The sequence below is a fragment of the Amblyomma americanum genome, chromosome 8 (assembly GCF_052857255.1).
Source record: "Amblyomma americanum isolate KBUSLIRL-KWMA chromosome 8, ASM5285725v1, whole genome shotgun sequence".
Lineage (NCBI taxonomy): Eukaryota > Metazoa > Arthropoda > Arachnida > Ixodida > Ixodidae > Amblyomma > Amblyomma americanum.
The window spans coordinates 7,844,534-7,859,768 of NC_135504.1; the positions used below are offsets into that span (position 1 = coordinate 7,844,534).

The window sequence follows — 15,235 nt, forward strand, 5'->3', positions numbered from 1 at the left end:
ACGTACAGTGATGAACAAAAGTTTACAGGATGCGAGATAGCGGGAAAAAAGAAATGTGTGCGTGGTTATGAACAGTGGGTCAACGAAAAACACAGAAGCATGAGGAGGGGACATGAGTGATCTGTCGGATGCAACAATTACCAACTCAATGGCTAGTGAGGCAACACAGGAATAAATTATTTTCCACATATCCGCATCCCGCGAGCTTTTTCTCGTTACTGTCCACCATGTCTCAGTATTTCCTTGCTGCACTGCCAGAACAGTCAAGCATGCAGTGGCGATGTTCTGGCACCGCGTAACGTGCTGCCAGCATAAATTTATAGTCTCCTGCCTGCGTAGTGGCACGAAACCCCAAACAATAAAGAACACAAAAGTATCTTTCTTCATTGCCGAACTGCGATATGTGCAAGTGGTATTTATGGTGGGGGCTTGTATGTGTACGAAACAGACGGAGTTTTTCAGGCCAGTCATTTGTTCGAGAGCATTGACATTGAAAAAATAGCGTTCTACCTTCTCCCGCGTACATCGCTAAACAGCGACAGAAAAACTCACAGGACGGTTACGACTGTGTAACGCGAGATTCAGCGATAGCTGTTTAGGCGTTTAGTCACGTGACCACTGGCGTAGTGGTCAAATCACGTGATGCATACCCTTGCACTGGCAGGCGGCTGTTCCAAGGAGAGCCACCCTTAGGCTTATGAGACACAGGTTGCTGTCGGCGCAACCGGTGGGTGAGTAGCACCCTCCGGTTACGCCGACGGCGGCGGACGACTACGACGCGCAAGGCAGGGACGGGCGCCTATAACAGCTATCGCTGTAAAAATACATTGCTAAATATACATTTCACTCTATAGCGTTCAGGCATACCCCTGTCACACGGCCAGTTTCAGTAGCCATCGAGTCAAGGGCCTTCGAAATTCTCAATCGCCATCGAACTCGAGATAGTTGTGTCGCTGCTACACGGCAACTCTCAATGGCCGTTGAAATGGTTATCGTGTCTTGCGCCAAGTTTGTGTGGCGCCACAATCGCTACTTTAGATTTTGCAAAAATAACAAAAATATTTTATAAATGTATACTAAATGCTGAAATACACGCTTACGCGCATGTCGTTGAAAACCATTTTAATTGCACGTACGCGACGGACAGATGCAGACAGATGCAAACACTGTTGTAGCCATCTAATACAAGACGAGCCAGAACCAATCCAGTCCAACTGCGTCGGAGCGCTGCTTCGTCAGGCTTAACACCTGGGAAATCGCCTTGATATCTGAAAAACAAGAGCTATTTGTCTCTTGAAACTTTATGCGAGGGTAAGAATGGGCTAATCGAAGGCGAATACAACAGTTTAGAACCCGGTGGATGTGCCCGAACCACCCCGAACATCAACCGCACAAAAAGAAACCTGCCCCACGTATATGCCCATGGACTTCGCTCTTCAACTCAACGAAAAAAAAAGTCACCATTGACTGTCTCCCCACAGTGCGACAACGTGACTCACAGCCTTAACCCCCCCGCCCCTTCCTCCCCCTACCCCATGCCTTTCGCATCACAGCTTTCGTTCCTTTGACCCCCTGATGAAGGAGCCGAGTCGGCCTCGAAACGTTGGGTTAAAATTGAAGTTTTTGGCTGGAGATGTGCAATTTATTATATGAACTACCCCTGCCCGATGGATATGAAAAAACCTGCAGATGTTTTTGGGGGTGGTTGCATTCTACAGGCAATTCATCCCGCGCTGTTCGGAGCTTGCTAGGCCGTTGAACCTACTGTTGCGTAAAGGCTCGAAGCGCGTCGGGGGCAAAGAACAGAGCGACGCATTTGTTGCCTTTGTTCGCGCGATAGCTGATACCGCTCCCGACCTGAACGAGCAGTTTGTCTCGCAGACAGGCGCTAGTGACTACGGCGTTGGAGCTGTGTTGTTGCAGGAACACGAGGGCACGCTGCGCCCTGTCGCTAGCCGCACTCTCGCATCGGCAGAGCGAATTTACGGAAAAGGAGCGCCTGGCGATCGTGTTCGCATTGTCAAAGTTCGGCATGTACCTAGACAGAGCGGTCTTCACCGTGCAGACAGATCAGCAGGCACTGTGGTGGTTAAAGAGGCTCAAAAACGCCGCAGGTGCTCTCGCGAGGTGGGCGCTGACTTTTCAACGTTACCATTGAGTACCGCCGGGGCAGCACGAGCAAGGTGGCCGACGCTTTATCGCGCGCACCGGGTCGCCACTGTTGGAGAGGGCGGACGGGAGTGTCACGCCCGGTATGGCGAAAGGGGAGACGGACAAAGGTCCCGCACCGTGCTGTGAGAGGAAGAAAGCACAGGCGACTTGTCGCCTGCACGGTGTAAGAATACCGTGGTCGCCTGCCATGGAGCGAGGCAGAGAGAAATCTGTGCTAGCAGAACTCGGCGCACCAGAGACGAGGCACAAGAGACAAGAACTTACGACGGGACGAACTGCTCAACTATCAACTTTTATTTTCAAAGACGAGGCGGACCAGTATTTAATACCTAAGTGCCCTATCAGGCCACGTGACCACGAAAAAAACAATTCAAAAAGCAAACGAAAGACGACACAACAACTTCAGGTACGAAGGAGCGAGGGAAAGACCTCACGTGTCTAAGAAGGGAAATCCAGAATCGGAACAAGACAAAAAAAAAGAGATATGAGATAAGATATGTTCATACAAAGGAAACCAAACCTAGAGCCACATGGCAGACTTTTATTTGGTTTTTGATTTTTTTTTCGTGGTAAGGTGGCCTGATATATAGGGCACTTCATAAATACTGGTCCGCCTCGTCTTTCAAAATAAAAGTCGATAGTTCAGCGCTTCGTCCCGTCGTACTTCTTGTCTCTTGCGCCTCGTCCTTCGTGCGCTGAGCTCTCCCAGCCTGGAATGAAACCAACTAGCCCAACAACGAGTATTGCTAGAGAGAAATCTGTCTTGGGGAGTATAGCGGTCAGTAGAGAGATTGAGGACCAGAAAGCACACGGTCTATCCCAGCGGGTGCCGACAGAGCTTGCACCGAGAACGCGTAGGGCAAGTACGACGCGTATCTGCTGGGCGATGGCGGCTTGCTGCTCCGCTATATCCCCCAACTTGACGAGGATGAGGCGATAACATCCCCTTTCCGAGTCGTGGTCCCGGGAAACGATTGCTGCAGTGCTTTCATGAGAGGAATCGCCCACACTCTATAGCAAAGGGCGTGACGCAGGCTTCCGTCGACCAGCCGTTTGATAGTCAAAGACAAAGCTTTAAAGTGTTCCGCTAAGTCCTCTCTGAAGGCCGTTTCACATGATGCGATTGTTGCCGCAGCGCAGTGCGATTTCTGCCGCTGTGCGACAGAAATGCGCGTCGTTCTCGTCGCAGGGCCACTGCGACAGACTTTCAACAAGTTGGTCGCAGTGTCGGTGCGGTCGCAGCGATGGCCACAGTAGTCAGCCAATAGGAGCTCAGCGACATGACAGGAAAATCTCGAAAACGTTTTATTGAGCTTAAGAATACATCACGGCTCAATATTATTACCCATGATTACGAAATCAAAGCCTGCCACGATGTTTGACATTTATTGCAGCCGAAGAATTTTCGGCCACTGAAAGGCCGCACCGACGCTGGGGCGCTGGTGCCGACGGCACCGACTGAATTCATCGTTGTCATGTGAAACGGCGGCTGCGATTACCGTCGCAACGACAGTGCGACCGGGCCGTAATTTTTCGTTCCCGTCGCAGCATGTGAAACAGGCTTGACCCGTGTGCTTCGGCAAGGCCGGCGGCAGGCAGCAGGCGCGTCAACTGTTAGCCCGTCTGTAACAACGGCACAATCACGCATGGCTGACACGTTGTTAAAACTGTCACAGGGCCACAGGCTCTCTCTCTCTCTCAGTGCGTGATTTTAGTTGTCTTTTTATGCAAAAGAAACCAAAGAAAAACGCGTATTTACGAGTGCGACACGTAGTAGTACCCCTCTTGCCGGTCAGGGACACGTTTCACAGTGGTGCGGTTTCCGAGTTCAAAATCTCTGCCCAGCCAAGCGGGTGAAGCGCGAAAAATAGAAAGAAAAACAGTGAAAAAAAAAGGAAAACTGAGGTTTGAGGGCGTTACGAGGAGCGAACTCGTTTTTAAATGGGAACACACCCATCCGGCCTGCCCAATTCAGACTTGCGGCGAGTCCCGCGGACGCAGTTGACTGTTCCGCTCTGCTAAGCCATTTCGTTCGTCCGCTAAAACAACACGTGGCGCCCACTGGCGGCGCGTAGCATTACTGCTGCTACATCTGTGCATTCTGCCAGCTCGACAGGCGTCCTTTGTTGAGAAGTGAAGCGAAGTCACACGCGCACATCCGGCCGAGGTCTAAAAAAAAAATGCGACGAACACCCGCGTGCGCTTGATTTGCAGAAGAAAAAAAAAAACGTTGCAGCACTGAAGCTGCTGTAGCTAGCGTCCAAATTGCCCAGGCGAATCAGCGTGACAATGCATGAAGGACCCTCTTTGTCTCTGCTGTCTTTCACTCCCTTCTTCGTCTTTTCCCTCGTGGGAACACAGAAAGAACAAAACGGGAACACAGAAATAAGTACACAGTACAGCGCTGAACTCGTTCAGCACTGGACTATCTAAGCATTGAAAACAGAGCCTATCCAGGTAACCAAACAACGCGTACGTATCAGGCGCAGAAAACACTCGAGCCTAACCTACAACACACTTCAGGCAATGCGTAGACTAAAAAAAATACTTTTGATTTCGTGCACACTTTTTTCCACTAGCTTAAATTCCTCGTTCGTAAGCGACAGTGAAGGTGCACTGACGCACTTCCTTGGAGCCTGTATAATGTGAAAGGCTTCCAGAACTCCCTTCCAGCCAATGGCGTCGGCCGGTTCTCATGAGCCTGCTAGCGCGACGACAGTACAGGGAGTGGCCGATGAAAGGGGATAGTCCCCTGTTCATGAGATTCGACCGACATCATTGGCTGGAAGGAGGTCATTCGAGGCGGAAAATCTGCCTCGTTCTTGAGTTGTATCCGACCATATTATGGACGCAGTTCCTGCACTGACTATTATTACGTTCGCGTGCCCGACCATTCACGCACCTGCCGGTCTTGCCCGTATACACCCTGCCGCTGGACAGGGGCATGTTGTACACGACACGTGTGGCACATTCAGCAAACATGATGATGATCATAATTTTTTATGGCGCAAGGGCATCTACGCCCAAAGAGCGCCATGGCAATAGGTATTTTTCGACTACTCAAGGTGGGGTCGAAGACCCATTTTCCAAGTATTTCACACCAGATAAGCCGACCACCAGGCCAGGGGAAAGCTTGTACCCATTGTACCACTACACGGCGGCACTGGGGATCGAACCCCGCACCTCCCGCATGCGAGGCGGATGCTCAAGCCACTAGGCCACCGCCGCGGTACGATTGTTCTTATAATGCACTTTATAATTTACTTCAAGGCAGGGGCTGTTTTTAAAATTGTTGTTATGATGCGTTTTATGCATATATTTGTCTCACGAGACGGGCTGGTCTTAAAATTGCTATTTACATTAGTTATAATGGTGCGCTGCAGCTGGCGGAGATCAGGGTTAATTAACCCTGGGTTAACTATATATCAACGGGAGAGGCCTTTGTCCTCCAGTTGTAAATAGTCGGGATAGTGATGATGATGATGATGATGATGACGATGGTGATTTATCTAGACGGCCTAGACTCTTTCCTTCCTCCACCATGTCGTCTTCTCACGGTGCGATTCGTGCCAACCCAAAGCGAGTCAGGCGTCTTTCCTTTTTTTCGCACCCTAATCTTACCTAATATCTGTTGTTATCGAATAACTTTGGTTTGTACGCAGACACCGCCGTAAACGTTTAAGGCTTTGTCGAAGTAGTCAAGCTTGAGAAATAACGTGCAGCGTAACAGACGTGTATACGCCTGGATGTGCACTTTCTGCTGCGAAATAAGTCTCACAAGACTACCACGTCGATTCTGCAACTCTACGTAGCGCAGCTTATTGCACTGCTCGTGGCGCGAGCGAGGAAATCCGGCGCTTACGCACACACAAGCGAACGGTGGACGGAGGCACGCAACTCAGCCGACGCTTTGTTTCCGTCTTTTTTTCTTTTTTTGCAGGTCTTTTCCGGTTCTTTCTTTCGGCGAGATTTTGCAACTCTTACTGGCGTCGGCAAACTCTGCCTGCCGAGCATCGCATTGTTCGGGAGCGCTAAAAGGCCCCTCGCAGCTCCGCCAGTCGTCGCCACCGGCGCTGCCAAAAGGTGCGGGGTGTTGGCCTCGATGCAGACGAATAAACTGCGCGCTACGCAGACGGCGGCACCGGCGTAGCGCCGTGGCTTCGTTACGCGGAGTGTGCGCGCGAACGCACTGCGCGCGCTTGAGTGAAGTTACGTGCAGCGGGCGAACACCCGCGGGCTTTCTTCAGCGCCACGTAGTAAGCAACGCGAACGGAGTCCCTTATTATCAATGCATATTGAAAATTTCGACAGCTTTATCATATTAAACACTGGTTATTGTTTAATACTCTCCTCTCTCTCTCTCTCCTAGCATTTCGCTTTTGTAGGGAGTGGTTTGGAAGAAAGTGGCCAAGCGGTACGCTCTAATTAAGCTGGCCTAGCGGCTGCTAATGCCTGTACAAGTGCTATGAGATGCGTGCAGTGGTGCCGCAGGTTGAGCGTAATGGTGCGGTGTCGACTGCTTTGCGCACGTCGTATTGTTGGCGTGACGTCACTAATTGTGCGTGACGTCACATAAAGGTGTCCTCAGCGGCAAATTAGACGTCTTCTGTTTGATGATGGTTTGTTCTTTTGTCTCCGTATTCAGAATTGAAGATTCAAAGGAGGGATTGAAAACCGTGGCCGGAACGTACGTGCTGTTCTTGTCGATGTTTCGTGCTAAATGGTTAGCGTTCCCCTTACTACTAGACTCTGTTACATCAGCAGGTACTGAACTGTTTTTGTCTTATTAAAACGCTTCAGAAATCCAACATTGCTGTAATAGCTAGGATTTGTTCCCAACTACAATTTTTTCAAGCAAAAAAAAATAGTGAAAAGGGAGAGCATTTTTTGTACATAAATGTGTTTTTTGCATTCCTGAATCAGTCTGGCAACTTAAAACATCATCAAAGCTACGTCTTAACATGTGAACCTAACGACGTTTTGCGTTATGAATCAAAGGGATTATCACATGATTAGCTATAAGAAACAACGAAAGAAGGTCAGAAGATATCGATGAAGCGGATAGCGGTCAGTATGCTGTTATTCTTAACTCGAAATTGGGTTTAGTTAAAGCCCTTAGAGGGTTTAGTTACAGTAGTTGTCGCTGTTTGCTATACTGTACTTACGTTTAGTCCATTGCGCAGCGTTCCTTTATACCTCCTTCCGTTACACAGGAGATTCCAACCATACACGCATGCGCATGGTTCTCAATCGTTTGTTTATTCTTCTCAAGACGCGTAATTCCGTCAGCACTGCTCGCAACTCCGGCGTGGAGCCAAGCCCCATCGACGCCGCCATGAAATGTCAAGGTGATCTCGCGCGCTTTTTGCACGGGCCTGAAAAAAGTAATGAAATGAAAAGAAACTACGCATAAAAACAAGGCGGGCCGACCGGCTTGCGAAGCCGACTGGAAAAGCGACGCGTGTACGTAATACCAGCTCTCGGGGGCATGCGCGCGGGGCACGCCGATTTCGCATACCTGTTCTTCCGTTTTTTCTTTATTTTTGTTTCTTTTAAAACTTTGCAAAAGCGAGAGACGCACGAGCGCATGCGTGGTTCGCTGTACTGAACCTCCCACTGTCTGAAAGCAGTGCCGTTTGCTGGTGCGGTTTTGTTGTTGTTGTTGTTAGGATCTGCAGTTGTTGCACGTTCTTGGACGTACTGCGCCTTCCTGTTGTTGGTGCGCTGGAAAGATGTGAGCTTAGCGGGGAAGTTGCATATTATGCACGGCTTAATCGATTAAGAAAACGTTTCCGCTGTCGGCTACGCCAGCGCGCGCTCAAGGGCTCTGGAAAGTCCACGTATTTCGTGGAGAATAGATATAGGAAAAGAAAAGGAATTAAAAAAAAATAATGACACGTGGGTGCGTTGTGCACGATTGTTTGCCGGCACTGTGAAGTTACAAGGACGAGAGACAAAGAAATTCACGAGTCAGGGCGTGTTTTCTCAACGTTCGTATGTGTGTGCATGTGCGTCCTGTGCATGCGCAGAATAATAAGGCGCAGGGAGCAAATGGAAAAGCGTGCTGGTCACGTGTTTCTCCTTTTGTCCTGGCGTTGTGACTCTGTCTTGCCTTACCAGAATTTCGCGGCTCTGGGGAGGTGTCAGTCTGTTTGATTTCGGCACTTTTCTTGGATCGATCAAGCGCTTTCTTTGTGCAGTGTCTCCTCCTAATTGCATGAGAAATGCTTCTGTCCTCTGGGGGGTTAGGGTTAAGTTGATAGCTCTTTTGCTGACCGCTCTGCTACAGTGTGTTGTTGCGCTGTTTAGTAAGCTATTAGTTTAGTTTATTCCATGACTACAGCGCAACGAAGGGGACATAGGACACAGGCAGGGAGACAACACAGCGCTTACTAATCGAGATGTTAGTAAGTTATGTGGCCCAGTTATTTGCACTACTAGGTGCCTGGGCCACATGTACAGGCCCCTCAAATTTTAAAGGGAACAAAGTTTGACTGTTGAATTAATGATTACTGCATAATTACGCTTGCCAAGCAGAGTTTTCCCTGTTTTCCACCTATATTTTCCACTTGGCGTGTAATATCCAAACACAACTTTAAAATTTAGCGCAGCAATAACCAAAAAATTCGTCCTTTGGTATCCGCCACGGTAGCTCAGTGGTTATGGTGCTCGGCTGCTGACCCAAATTAAAGATGCGGGTTCGATACCGGCCGTGGTGGTTGCATTTCGATGGAGGCGAAATGCTAAAGGCCCGGCTACTGTGCGATGTCAGCTGACGTTCAAGAACCTCAAATGTGGTTGAAATTATCCGGAGCCCTCCACTACGGCGTCCCTCAGAATCCTGAGCCACATTGGAACGTTAAAACCCTGTTAAAGCAAATCGTCTTTTGGTGCAAACTGGTTGTTCCCTTTAATATTTCAGGGACTTGTAACTTGGCCCAGGCAAAGTGGGCAACACTGTTTTGTAGGAAAAGCGTGAACGGTGCCCTTAGACAGTCATCAAAGAAATATAGTTTTAAGAAAATTCAAACCGTTTAGTTTATACCCTATCAGTAGGCTGTCTACGAACTGTTTTAAAACTCTCTGTAAGAATTAGTTGTCAGAAAAAAAAAGACAGAAAAGCTGCTCGATATAATAATGTACGGATACGGAATTTTTGCTCACACTGTTACTTCCACCTCACCACTATAAGAACACTTCGAATGGAAACTACATTAGCAGCGAAACCGGTGCAGGGGCGATGTTCCCAAGGGCTGTCTCTTAGTAGAGAGCGTCTAGATGAAGTGATTCCTCGCGCTCCATTTTTCTGCCGATGGAGGCAGTGATTACTGCGACTTCACCGCGTTGTGAAAAACTTATAGCGATTTCAACCGCGATTGCGTTGGGAGGCCATCACCGCGGGAGCATAATGCAGGGCTTTCCACAAGAGGACGAAAGAAAAAAAAACTTAAAGTGAAAGCAAACTAAAGGCAGAAAACGGGTGGATCTCTGGCTGATAGTTCGCCTATTTGCATATCAGAACGACCCGTTGCCCCGACCAACTCTCCTCTTTCTTTTTTTTTTTCGCAGCACCCATTTCCGCTCGACGCGGTGGTTCTGCGGATGTATGGCGTATGTTTGCTGAGCACGAGGTCGCGGGGTCGATTCCCGGTCGCATTAATGCCATAGCATTAGAGTCCACATTCCGCACAATGGCAGCGCATGTCGCTAAATTCGCTGATTGGCAGAGAGAGGTCACGTAAGCTTGAGACGTCATCACAACCCGAACCTGCCGGCAAAATCCAGTTAGAACCAGTTCTTGACTTCCCCTACACCTAAGTAGCAACAACGGGGATTTCAGTGCTATTCCATTCCACTCTTACGGTGCATTAAGCGCCCCCCAATTTTTTTTCACGAAGTCTAAATCCAAGAAATGGCCCGTGTAATGATGTACTGAAATTTCGGAACATGTTTAACAGGAACGACGAGCCAGTTGTCCGGTGCGTTTTTGTTTCCTGATGACGGGGTGTACGATGTTAATTGAAAGCGACCAAACTGGACAAGATATGCCCAAGAGCGCTTTAAATGCACTGGACTGTGTTTCGCCATGAGTTGCTGCTTCTGCGGCTGGGCCGTCAGAACATAGTGCCCAAAATGGCCACAACTCACGTGCTATCACAGAACGCTAACGCGTTGGCTGCCTCATCCTCTAATGCGACTATGCATGACTTGTGGAGGTTTTGTGCACCCTCCTTTGACGTCACTACTCGCGGGAATCGAATTAAAAGCGCTGTCAAAAAATAGCTTTTCTAATACATGATTTAAAGCACACAGTGCATGTCTTCTCCATTTCTATCGTTCTTGTCATGAGGAAACAAATTTCTGTCGTTCCTGTCTGTCATGAAGAAACATAAATAAACCAGAACCTGAAAACTTAGTGATCCTTGCCTTTTGATAAAGAAGAGGTGGTCGAACTCAGTCCTCTATACTTCGGCCTGCCCCATTCATAGCCCCGCCAATGTTGCTTCAGAACTCATCAACCATTTTGGCTGGCGCGGCATGTTTACATTGCATTGTTTCCGTGAAACAAAGAAGCGGTGTTGTGAGTCATCATTATCTTTCGAGCTTCCTCCTGTGCAGTTTGAACATCGAGCGTATACTCAAGATCCGTAATCAGTTGCAACAGTGCTCTTTGAAAACGTCCCCAGATAGCCTTGCCTTGAAGAAGCTCATCTCGCAGTCATTAGTACGCAGCTACGGGAAGCTGCAGTGGATGGCGCTTTCCTCGCGTCGTTGGGGCGATTGCCACGCCGCCGTGGGAGTCTTGGCACGCCGCTTTCTTCACGAGCACTAATGCTACGGTGCTTAGCGGAATTCCTCAAGTCACGACGATTAAAGGCAAAGCGCACCTTGGAAAGCGTGGGACAACCATGACAACAAGGCTTCGAAACACGCGCTAGGAGGCGCTTCTGCGCATGCGGGAACAGTGCAGAAGAGATTACGCATGTTCTGCTGGGCTGCAAAGCTGTACATCCAGATAGGAAAGAGGGTATGGTGAGCCTTCCATTAGCTCTGGGTTTTAGGTATGGTGAAAGCGAAATTTACACTGCAACAGAAGAGATTAGCAATAGAAGACTGGCGGCGTAAAAGCAGAATGCAGGAACAGCACGAACCGTCGCAGAAATCAAAGTAATGTCATTTAGAACATGTACAATAGCACTGAATAAAAAAAATAATATACGATTCAACATAAATAAAAAATAAAGAAAAATCTATAATTGATGAAGCGACCACTTTAATTTACTAGGCAAGGCGGCGCTCGGCATCGCCCTGATTCAGTTATCTACTTACAGCACCACAGAATTAGCCTGGAATATACTTTACAGCTGACTACATCACTCTACTCGACGCGGTGATGTCTCAGAGTAGGAGATAAGGATTTCTGGAGCTATTCCAAGTGGACATTCCAAGGATGCTATTCCAAGTGGACATGGCAATTAAGCAACTCGAAGATTTGTTAGTCAATGTCGTTCCAGCCACCGCACCGATTCAAGGGTGATACCGATAAAACCCATCCATCCCTCAAGCGTTCCGAGAACACACGGTACAAGTTACACCTTTTATACAGCTGGTAACTGCCGTCTCGGTGGTACAAAGGGGTCGCTAAATAATTCTGCTTCATAGATCAACCCGGCCCCCAACGTCGCCATGCTGGTTGGCGGCACTGGCAAGATTTTGGCGGAACAGAGGCGACATGTGACTCCAATGACATCGGCTCATAATTAGTAAGGTCTACGTCAGTCCTTGTCAGTTAGTCGCTGTGTACAAAGACACGTGTTCACACGTGGACAGACTTGTCTTGAGCGCTAGAGCTGTGTGCTGCCGAACAGCTAATGCAAAATAACGCAGTTGCTGTGGTATCGGTAGGATACTTGCGCATTCGGCCTGTGCACGCCTGTGTGACTTCACTTGAGCCCAAATTTAAAACTTAGTACCATGTTTAGCGCCACTGGAGCGTTCTAAACAGGTCTGCTCACGTATATTTAGGCTTCGCCAAGAGCAGAGAGCCCAAGGTGTTCGCTTCTAAACCGTGTAGAGGGAATCCTGTAGAACCCTCGGATGTCCTAACTTTCGGTGGGTCGGTGGCGAGAGTTTGTTTCCACTTCGAGGGACATCGCATGCAACGCTGGCGATGCATCATGTGATAGAATGAAACCCGTTAGATTCTAGTAAAGGCTACTCTTAAAACTTCAAAGGGACGTTGAGGACAACTTGAAGTGTACCAGCATCGACAGAGTGCAGTGTTCTTTTCAGAAGAGACAACTCTCACCGAAAACGAGGCTTTTATAATCTAGGGCAGTCTTAAAAACGAAACACAGGTGTCGCCACCACCGGCCGATTTCGCAAGTAAAACGCGTGCGTCGACACTTATTTTGTGCGCGGATCCCAGAGGCTACGATACATCGCCGCTCACTTCAACGTGGCGGCAACCCGTCCTTTTCGGCAAGGACGTCACGGGTTCGAATCGACTGGCGGGAAGATTTTTTTAAATCCAATTTTCTTGGTTATAAACGCGTCTTTTGCTGTCAGACAAACGCCAACATAGCCAGAAAGAACCAGAGAATCCAATTTAGTGCGCGAGTACTATATATACTTCACTTGCAATCCTGAAAAAAAAAAAAAGCCGATGGGTCACTGAAGACTCTACCTTTGACCCTTGACCTTTGAGATGAAATGAAATGGATACGGTGTGGCTAGGGGAATGTCACGTGGTACGGAAGTTTAAAAGAAATTATCTTGGAGGACATTGCAAGGCGATGTCTAGGCAAGAGCCAAGCGAACTCTAAGGACAAGTTAAGCCAATGTTCAGGCAATAATAGTCAAGCTAATTCGAAGCCAAGTGCTTCCGCACGTCATGCTCGGTTTAACGGCGTTAGAACTCACATTGTTTAAATACGAATAATAATTAAATAGGGTTGTTATCAGTGCCCATTTCAAGCTGCACTCAGCGGCGGACGCAGTTCGCTTGCGTTTATGGTTTGCTTCATCGCAGGCACCCTGTGACGTGACCAGTAGCTACGGCTCCGTTGTGAATGTGCACGCAAGCTTACCGGCCAGTATCTGGAGCAGCCCTGTGGCGATGATGTTGCTGTTGGAGCGCTTCCAGCATCCGGCGATGCCCGTGAAGAATGAGAGGAAGGCGAAGAAGAAGGAGATGATGAACAGCGCCACCACGGAGCGGGCCATGTCTGCGGGGAGGGAGATAAGGCACGAGATAAGACACACGCATGGCGACGTAGATGTATCGCTTGTGACGTCACGGACGCCATTAGTGGTGGCTTCCGTGGTGCTAGTAATGGTCGATAATGGATGCAAACGTGACTGCATGCACTCGAAGGTCTTTCGTAATGCTCTCAGCGGTTGGCGAGTTACGAAGCAAACATCCTTAACGTGTTCTTTTCAGCAAGACTTTTATGAGCCAATAGCGACACAGCACTGCAACAGAGTTCCATAGCTGCAGTACAAGCTGCGTTACCGCCAAGGTAACGAAATGTTGACTGGGTCAGGTAGCGTTGACAAGAACCGACAGATGGCGCAACGTGGAGAGAAGATTGTAAGAGTCGAATTCACCATAGCCTTGCTGTTATGGAAATATAATACCAAGGACGGTCAATTTGAACAAAGTGGTTGTTAAAGTAAAAAAAAAACCTATTAATAAAGAACCTTGGCTAGCGCCCAGTTTCAAAGGAGACGCTATGGACATTCACTCGTATACCACTAGCAAAAATGACATACTAACCGCAGTTCCGAGAAGAATCGCCCTGTATACAGAACGTGCTTTGCGTAAATAATCCATTAATTTTTCTTCAACAAAAAGGGACGTTTTACTTAACACTCTGCACGAGCGGCACCGTATATGACTCACTGACTACGCATATTGTGTCTGTGGTTACACCGTTTCCCGCCACTTTGCATGCAGAATCTCGCCGTCCATTGTCTTCCAGCCACCTCGTTAACGAGTGTTGTTGTCGGGGAACCGTGAGAAAGGCGGCTAGTTCGGGGTGCGGCCGCGAAAATCGCCGTGTATATATATATATATATATATATATATATATATATATATATATATATATATATATATATATATATATATATATATATATATATATATATATATATATATATATATATATATATACCGCGCAGTTCTACGCCAGTTCTGCCGGGGCGATCTAAGGTGTCGATCTCTCAGCGGGCCTCGAGTCACGCCGAGCCAATTTGCTTCTCTCGAGACAGACTCCGGCGGCCTTCGCCTTCGATTATTACAGCGGCGGCGGTGTATGAATCGTGGCTAGGATATGTGCTAGGCGGGAATGCTTCCCCTTCGACCTCGCCTTACGTCGCCAACGCTGGTGCGAACGCCTAGCGGCTGCGTTTGTTCGCTAAAGGTGCACTAAAGAGGAATCTGAACTCGTATTTTTCAGCTCGGGAACTCGATCTACACGCTCCGAGAATTCTGATAAACTTGGGATTATTGTCCTGTGCGGCCGATTTCCCTAATTTAAATCGGATTAAACGTCCCGGCTCCCGGCTTTCTTTTTCAACTCAACGCTCAAGGTAGGAGAAGTCAACCAACGCGTGAAGTGCCTTTCAGCCCGCCCCGCCCTTAAAAAATTTTTTTACACAGTCTATAGACTGTCCATAAACTTCTGTCTATAAAGTCTATCGACAAACCCTAGAGAACAGTGTATAGGCAATACAAATGCTATAGACAGTCTATAGACAATACGTGGACTTACGGTCATACACTTTTAGTAGACTTTTGCCTATAGACTATGAATAGACAAAAAGAAGTATCTATAGAAAGTCGATAGAGTCTATAAGAAGTCTGTAGACGATTTTATAAAGGTGTGGCGGCTTCGCTTTCGCTTTTATATTGTTTTTTTAGGTTCCTATGAATAACTAGTTTAAGTCACAGACAATATAGCCGCAAATTAGGCCCACGGAAATAAAGTTACGCGTGGACTTTGATTTACGTATCACTCCGCCGATGGCAGAGCGACAAGCCGTCAAGGGACTGGAT

At 48.1% G+C, this 15,235-nt stretch overlaps 1 protein-coding gene across 1 annotated transcript in view; it reads right to left on the reverse strand.

Moving 5' to 3' along the window:
• The window catches only part of LOC144100866 (transmembrane protein 114), a 114,055-nt gene that overhangs the window by 7,280 nt on the left and 91,540 nt on the right, over positions 1-15,235 (reverse strand). Inside the window, exon 4 of the mRNA XM_077633754.1 lies at positions 13,263-13,400. Within this exon, the coding sequence (XP_077489880.1) occupies positions 13,263-13,400 (138 nt within the window). The remainder of the gene's footprint in view (positions 1-13,262; positions 13,401-15,235) is intronic.